The sequence below is a fragment of the Sinocyclocheilus anshuiensis genome, unplaced genomic scaffold, assembly GCF_001515605.1.
Source record: "Sinocyclocheilus anshuiensis isolate Anshui unplaced genomic scaffold, SAMN03320099.WGS_v1.1 scaffold1384, whole genome shotgun sequence".
In the NCBI taxonomy this organism is placed as follows: domain Eukaryota; kingdom Metazoa; phylum Chordata; class Actinopteri; order Cypriniformes; family Cyprinidae; genus Sinocyclocheilus; species Sinocyclocheilus anshuiensis.
This window is the reverse complement of record NW_015542401.1, coordinates 62,195-70,919: the sequence shown is the minus strand read 5'-3', so window position 1 is coordinate 70,919 and position 8,725 is coordinate 62,195. Positions and strand designations below refer to the sequence as shown.

The 8,725-nt window shown below is 35.4% G+C and overlaps 1 protein-coding gene across 2 annotated transcripts in view; it reads right to left on the bottom strand.

Annotated features, from left to right (window-relative positions):
• Positions 1-601: 601 nt before the first annotated feature.
• LOC107692935 (ran-binding protein 10) overlaps positions 602-8,725 on the bottom strand; it is a 31,959-nt gene continuing 23,835 nt past the window's right edge. Inside the window, exons 9-15 of one of the 2 annotated variants that reach the window (XM_016492142.1) lie at positions 8,371-8,519; positions 6,718-6,910; positions 6,395-6,531; positions 5,118-5,263; positions 4,713-4,824; positions 4,361-4,516; positions 602-3,303 (exon numbers count right to left, since the gene is read on the bottom strand). In XM_016492142.1, the coding sequence (XP_016347628.1) occupies positions 4,386-4,516; positions 4,713-4,824; positions 5,118-5,263; positions 6,395-6,531; positions 6,718-6,910; positions 8,371-8,519 (868 nt within the window). In that variant the 3' untranslated portion in view covers positions 602-3,303; positions 4,361-4,385. The remainder of the gene's footprint in view (positions 3,304-4,360; positions 4,517-4,712; positions 4,825-5,117; positions 5,264-6,394; positions 6,532-6,717; positions 6,911-8,370; positions 8,520-8,725) is intronic. The other variant, XM_016492144.1, reaches the window with a different exon arrangement.

Here is an 8,725-nt window from a genome sequence, read left to right as displayed (position 1 = left end):
TATATATATATATATATATATATATATATATAAGTACTTCCCTCTTCAGCTTGTGGAAGAGCTGTTTGTGATGAGCTTTGATTTATCATGTGACTTTCTCATCACTACCTGTTTTTGGTGGTTATCAGTATTACAATGGTTCAAAACAGATATTAGTACTTCAGTATGCTGGTTTATTAATATTACATCAGTTAATTAAATACTTTTTTTATTGTGAATTTAAGTGAAGTCTGTAAAACCTAAAATGTTGCTATTATATATTTAACGGTGAAGTTCTGGCAACCACAGCTGCCGGTATTTTACCGTAAATGTTAAAAAACAGTAAAAGATTTTTTTTTTACAGTGCTGGAGCCTTTATCAATATATAAACCATGAGTTCCCACTTCCAGACAGCCATCACTCACAGGAGACACCCAACATCACTGCTGAGACTCATTCCTCCTTCTCAACCTCGGTCGGAGAGATCTGTAACTGCAGCTCATAGATCTGCACGTTGCTACACATATGATCCTGAGCCATATACATTTTATGGACTCAATATAAAATGTGCAGGAACAATTCAAAGAGACAATAACAACAGAATAACACAAATCAGACACAATTTGCTCATGGATGTGTATTTTAATAAAAATAATTCTGTCAAAATTAAATGAGTACAATATTTCTTTATCATGTTTCCAGTACATAGGTATGTCTCTTTTTTTTCTTCTTTTTTTAAAAGTGTTTTTCTTTTTTATGTTGTTTTAAAGGTTTTAAAGGTTCATGCTAAGTAGAGGGTAACTCATTTCACAATTTCTAAAAGAAAACTCAAATAAAATTCAAATCATAATAGAAGTAAATTGTGCACAGCTTGCTGTACTCCATTCCGCTCGTCCTGCTCCATTGTCTTTTGAGGCAGGAACATCACCACATGACTAAGAAGATATCGACAAAGATTTTGGCTACTTTCTTCCCTTTCATTTATGTAGGTCCCTATTTAAAGCCAATAAGAAGTTCTATGATGGATTATTTTAAAACGACAATATTCATTATAGGTGGTTAGATTATGATGAGTTCCAAAACATACTTGGCATTAAAAAACCGCCCCATGACAAAAGATCTACAACGTACATGTCAGTAGAAGAGTGCTTCTATATAAACTGCAATTTTGTAACTCAAACATAAGTAAAAAGTTACACAAGATGTCCCCATGCAACATGATACCACCATTTAACAACCAAATTGACCCATTTAGCGGAGTAAAATGGTAAAACAAGATTGTTAGGGATCAGGATGTGTAAAATTCCCGCCCCACACAATCAGACTGACACATAAACACTGCTAAAAACAAATGGTGGGGCTCCAAAACAGTGTAATCTGTGATTTTACTTTGCATTAGCGCCTATATTCATTATGTAACTCCAGAGTTGGGAAGGTCAACTTTATTTTAGCTACTGAGGAGCATGTGCAACCTTCCAGCGATGCTGTGACCTCTGACTTCAGCCAGATGATCTGCAGGTCAACCTGCACTACACATACCTTCCGTTAAAACGCCTGTCTTGATACAACAAGCTAGACAGCACTGTCCTAAGAGTAAATGAGGTATAACTGAAATGAACAAAAGCTGGTGTAGATACGGGAATGTAACAATCTCATGATGGCCAGCAGCAAAAAATGTGGGAAATAAAATCGGCTAAACTACATTCAACACCACAGCGGCGTGCTGGCAAGTAAAATGCTGGGTTGACATGGGATCGATTTATAGTTTTTCCTTCAAGGATGATCAGATAAAAAGAAAAAAGAAAAAAGAAAAAAAGAAACACAGGCTGCTAATGGGAAATAAAAAGTGTTAAGTGCCCGAGCCAGTTAACATCACATTTACAAAGGACATCGGGGAGGGAAAAAACCAAAACAATTGCACTGATATGAGGTCGAAGTGAAGTTCTGGAGCAACAAAGATGATTGCAATTTAAGGAGATGTTCTAGGTGCTAAAAAAGCAAGAAATTTGTTTGTTTCTGTTCATTTACAGGAACGCTGGGTCAGTCAATTGTCTTGCACGCTGCAAGTTCATACTCTGTCCCTCCATTACTGAACAGGAGAGGTAGACAGATACAGTAATGCATCATGTGCATTAATTGAAGTACAGTGCATCCAATGGTAAGAAACTTGAACAACAGTACTTAACAGCCAATGAAACAACCAATAACAAGTTGAAACGGTGTCAGTTTGTAGTTATTAATCTAACAGGAAAACTATCAACAGTGACACTATTCACATGGGTATAAAACATAAAGACTTTGTATACGAAGTTAGTCTGTAAGCTTCAGTGGAGCTTCTCAGTAATCAAACTACTGCCCTTAATTTTCTTTTGTCAAAAATTTTGCGTTTTTATTTGGTACAGCCACACAAATCAGAAAACCACTTGTTAACTTCAATATACCTAACTTAAAACTTAAAAAGTGAAGGCTGACATTTGCATGATACTCACTGCTATAAAGATGGTAAAATATAGGTAAAATAGATCCATTTTTGGGCAAAGGTCTATGGTTGAAAATATAACTCATCTACATTGGACCCAAGGACAAGTCTGCGTCGTCGTCAGTGTGATTGTGTCTAATGAAACTCGTGCTGGTGCCTGAGATACTAAAGTAGCTTAAAAGACGCTAGGAGTCATGCATTATCTCACCCTCTCTCGCACACTTACGCCAATTAAAATTTGTAAGGTCACACTTAATTCACGTATGCGCAACACCAACGTCCATTTTATTTATAAAGGGGCTGTTAAGGTTGACCAAATTTTAAAAAAACCTATAGATTTTGCTTGTACATAGACTGCTTAAAAACCCACAGTATGATCTGGTGAAGCGACACCTGTGTCCGCAAATATGCCGACTAAAGAAAGCTCTGTCTAAATACCTGAGCTCTGACTGAGAAAAACCAGAGTGCGTAGCTCAAATTTTCAGTAGGAACTTACCTTTATGTATATTTTTGATATGGTAAGCTTGAAATACTATGCACTGAATTCACCCATGAAAAAAAAAATTGTTTTGGAAGTTGATTTGTTTCAAGATGAGCACAACAAACGGACAAAATATAAACTAAAATAAAAATGACTAGATAAACAGAATAATTAATTATCTTTAAATAGTGTCACACAATTTGTATTTGATAATACTAAATTAAAAAGAAGCCTCTCTTCTCATGTTTCTATTCATTCTGCTCGGCTGCCTCTGGCAAACGGCAAGCGACACACCAATTCAAACGCGTGTTCTCGTCATGGCAACCAACTGGAAAGTCCTCCTCATAGCTGTCCTGAACACTGCCTGAGGGAAATACAAATGGGTTATGTATTAAACAGACAATAGGAAAAACTGGGATATTTTAATAAATCTAAAAAAAAAAAAAAAACATTTTTACTAACAGCAGAAAAAGAGGCTAAGTAAAATAAAAGTGATTTTGCAAAAGATTGAACACTTAACAAGACCTATAAATGTGTATTTAAACATGAATAAAAATTCAGTTGTCATATTTATTGATGTTGCATGGTCTGATTTACTTAATCTCGTTCACCTGTACACTATCAAAAAGAAACATTCAATTAGAAGCAGATGTCTGATTGACTATTTTCTTCGAAAGTACAAGACTTCTGATTCATTAGCAGGCAAATAACTAGCAGAATAACAAAGAGCAGTAACCTGTAACATTATTTGTGCTACAAACCAGTGTGTTTTTGATGATGATAATATATTAAAATAATATGACAATATCACAGTTTGCAATATAAAAGGACTGTTTGTTTTCGTACAGCTAAAATAACTGGAAGCGAATGACCCTGGAAGCCTCACACATTCAAGTTACAAATGGCCGCACCTGCTCTTACGTTAAAAACAAGGCAGATAAGGAATCAAAAACTAAAATTATACTGAATTAAAATAAAACTACAAGTGGAAAAAAAGCTAAGTAAAGTAAAAAAATAAAAAGGTGAGCTTGACAAACACTAGAAGAACAAAAACTAAACCGGACCTATAATAAATGTGCAAAAAAAATATAAACAAAAACTTAACTTTGTTTTTTTTTTAATAATTTATTAATGCTGCATGGTCTGATTTATTAAATCTTGCTAAACTTTACAAAACCAACCACCCACCAATTACATTTCACAGTTTCTGATAAAGTGTTGTGTCTTGCTATCTACAGAATAATTTATGTTCCCATGTTAATAGGGATGAAAAATTACATTGAATTAAAATTAAAACGCAACTAAAACTAATCCTTTTCAGAAACTAATGTTGACTTGAATTAAAACAACCTAAACTAAATTTTACAATCAAGTTCCTGTATAAAAATAAAAAATAAAGTATTTTTCAAAACTATAATGACCTTGGTGCTCTCACCTGGACTGGCGCTAGTGCAAAAAGTTGTCGACTCTGGCGAAGGAGCAGGAACCAGAGCGAACCCTGGCCATCAGCTGCACGCACTCAGTGGCCTGACCCAGAGCCAGCATGAGTGGAGGCTGTTTGGGCAGATTCTGAGACTCTGAATGAGGGAAAAGATCACAGATAGTAAATATGCAGGTATAATAATAACAACCTGTGGCCATGTTACCAGACCATTACAAGCTAATTTATCGGTCTCATGTGACTGCAGCCACATTTAAATTAAAAGGCCTACATAAGCGATCATGTTCACAGAACGCACTAGTGTGTGATCTGAGACAGCCAAGCAGCCTTACCCAGAATAGCACTGTTGAGAGCGGAGCAGATCGCCTCTCTTTGCATGGGGTCCAACTGCTGGCCCACGGGGCAGTTCCAGGGGTCTGAGTACGCCAGCAGACTGAATGCATCCTGAACACACACAGACACAAACAAACACATAGGCGAGTGGGCACAAAGGATGCAAGTGTACTGCTACCCACAGGGCTATTCAACTTTCCACTTCAACTGTGTATTTACATCAGCAACAAACAAGAGGCAGGAGTTGAACAGATTAGTTTATATGCTCGGAATTTTATTGCAAGTCTAAATAGACCGCTTCACCAATATTTAATATAAAACACAACAATCAAACTGTGATTGTGGTGTGATTGTACAATATCACTATAACGCCCTACTCTCCTCTTTCCCTCCATCCCTCCTACCTGCAGCATCTTTTTGTGAGTGGCGTTCTTGCCGTACTGGCGGCAGAGCTGCTCGCTGAGGGCCTGAAGCTCTCTGCCGAACTGGATCATTCTCTCCGTGGCCGCCTGGTTTCCTCCACACAGCTGTCTTGAGCTGCAGCTGTCATCTAGAGGAGCAGACACATTGCAATGAAACCACCAAAGCAGATATGTTTGCAACTCTAATTTCACAGCGCACATAGCTATTGTGGTTAAAAAACTGCTTCAATATAGTACAGCTGGGAAATCTCGCCTAAATTGTTTTATTAATCTGAGGCTATGTTTAATAAGCAAGTGGAACTACTGGGAATGCAAATATTGCCAAATGTAATGTAATGTAATACAATATAATATAATAAATAATATAATATAATATAATTCAAACATTTAAGTTTTTTAAATGTTTTTGAAGTCTCTTAAGCTCACCAAGGCTGCATTTATTTGATCTGAAATACAATAAAAACAGTAATATTGTGAAATAGTATTACAATTTAAAATGATTGTTTTCAATTTGAATATATTTTAAAATGTAAATTATTCATGTAATGGCCATTACATCAGTCTTCAGTGTCACACGATCCTTCAGAAATCATTCTATGTTGATTTGGAGTTCAAGAAACATTTCTTATTATTATCTATGCTGAAATTGTTCATATTTTTGTGGAAATTGTGATACCTTTTTCAGAATTATTTAATGACTAGAAAGTTTAAAATAAAATAATTTATTTGTTATAGAAATATTTTGTAACATTATAAATGTCATTTTAAGGCATCCTTGCCGAATTAAAATATAATTAATTTTTTTTTTAAGTTACTGACCCCATAATGTTCAACAGCAAAGTAATATAATATAATATAAAAACAATATTAAAAAGTCCTCCATATAATAGTCTGAATAAAATGTTTAAATACATTTGAACCATTTTCTCAAATCTAAGCAAAAAAACTAAACAAAAAACCTGAGCACTGGGTGCTATAAAAAAACTACACACTTTACAAAAACTTTGCAACTACAAAAGATCACACTCTCTCTTTGTAACCTTGGAGAAAAACATTTAATGGGCTGAATTATAGAGAAGCTCAATTTAGCAGCTCTCAAGGGGGAGAAGGACAGAGAAAGCAGAAAAAGAATTAGTCCCTTCAGAGAGAAGAATGAACAAGGGATGAGAAGAATATTTTTTAAAAGCCGTTCTCACAGCCTGTTGAGTATGACGTTGAAAGTCCTGCATATGTGGCGTGCGTGGGAGCATGTCCCGTACCTGCTACTCCATTGCCAACACTGCTGTCATCCGCCTGCAGGATTTCCTGGTGTTTATATGTGCCATTCATAATGCGAGCTGAGCTTTCTGTCACGCCGTTGCTGTAATGTTCTGCCTCAATTTCCATCTCACTATCACTGTCAACACACAAAAATACACAGTCAACAGCAGAGCTGGTCTCTCGAGAATGCAAGTACACAATATTTGAGAAAAAATTCAATTTTATATGCTTAGTCTTGCTTGCATGCAACTGCATATTTTGTTTTTCTGTCTGGCTTAAAGTCAAACCCACAATTACCATCCCAAACAACAACAACACAGACCTAGTCTCCTGGTTGCTGGTGGCACTGTGGGGCTGTGACTTGGTGGAGTCGGTAGAGTTAGACTCTGAGTAATTGACGGAGGAAGGAGAGGAGGATGGAGAGGAGGAGGCGGAGCTTACGCCTGTGTATTTGTTGTGGCTCTTATTTTTGTTAGTAGGGGTGACCCCGTTACTGCATGTGGGACTGTCTGCTCCTGAGTCATGAGGAGAGAAAGAAACAATGAGAACTATCTTGAGAAACAGTATGAATGAAAGTGCATCACTTCAATTGTAAGTTACATAAGCCACCCAACTGCAGTACAGGTGAAACAAGTGATTCAATAAACCATCTGTTCCACATCTTTTATGAATGTGTTCTCTTGGAGATGTTACTCATGATCAGACCCCCACGGAATTCTGAATTTGAACATCTGTTCTTCACAAAGGTCTATACATCCTTCAACCCTTGCATCTTGGTTTAATCAATATTTGGGCTAATTTGATTAATGCTTTCAGCTAACAATTAGACTAGTTGGCTCAAATAAGAAATCAATTAATAAATATTAAATAAATTAGATTTGTAATAAAAAAGATGCAACTGTAAGTACACATCTTGGTGGTATTTGTTGAACTGAATTTAGTATATTAATAAATTGACTAATAATAATAATAAAAGAATTAATCAATGATTAACTGTTTCTAATTGCAAATATTTCTACCCTACACTTTTTGGAAAAGTGTTAAATAGTTCAAGACTATTTAACAGAAACACTGTAGACATGGGTGAGCACAAAAAATCATTAATAAATATTAACGTCATATGTGACCTCAAAATAAATAAAAACTAATAATAATATGGTAACACTTTAGATTAGGAAACACATATTCACTATTAACTAATTATATTTTCCCTCAATAGACTCCTCATTTGTGCTTATTAATAGTTAGTACGGTAGTAGTTAAGTTTAGGTATTGGGTTGGGTTAAGGGATCTAGAATATGGTCATGCAGAATAAGGCATTAATATGTGCCTAATAAGTACTAATAAACAGCCAATATGCTAGCAATATGCATGCTAATAAGCAACTAGTTAATAGTGAGAATTGGACCTTAAAATAAAGTGTTAGCAATAATATTTAGCAAAAAAATGAAGCCTATTTTAGAAGCATTACAAATGTTTGCACTGTAACATTATTTTCATATAAATATAATGCAAAAAAATCATTCTCATTACTGTAATGTGAAAAAATATAATAAATCTTAATAAGCATGAATTCATTTAGATCTATAATTAAGAAAATTTATGAAGTGCAACTGGAAGTACACAACGTGGGATTTGTTGCACTGAATTTAATATATCATGATTTTAATATCAAAAACTGATTGCTGTATTAATGTAATATATAGATGTTTTTATTAATGATGATTTATTCATGAGAACTTTTTTTTAAAAATTATGTTAATGAGCATTTAGGGGAGAAAACTGGTTTAAATGTCATGCAAATAATGTCACGATTTCAATTTGTTTCCTTTATGCAAAATACTATTCTTGTTTTTTTATTTAGATTCTGGGATGAAACAAGGATTTTTTATGACACAACCAAATACATTAAATAACAAAGTGCTTAACTTTTAAGTAACACCAAAGATGTTAGTGTGGAGTGTGTCAGTGTTACCTGTGCTGTGCAAGTGAGCATTGGTGGCTCCGTGCCGTGGGCTCAGGTTGGGGGAGCCAGGATAGCTGTCCTGTGATTTAGGAGAGTGGACACTAAAGCACCGTACCTCACTATCTGTACCATTCACCATCTCCACAAATTGCCGACACCTAAGGGACAGCAGCAAAAATCACTTTTATATACCAGTAAGATCTCACACACAAATACACACTCACTTCAGACCTGCCAATCCATTCAAATGTCTGTCAACCAGATTTCTGTTATCCATTATGCCTACTGACTGACACTGTCGGCTCAGCAATCCATTAAACTGTCTGCTTGTCATTCAACTGTTATCCATCACAGAGAGAGAGAG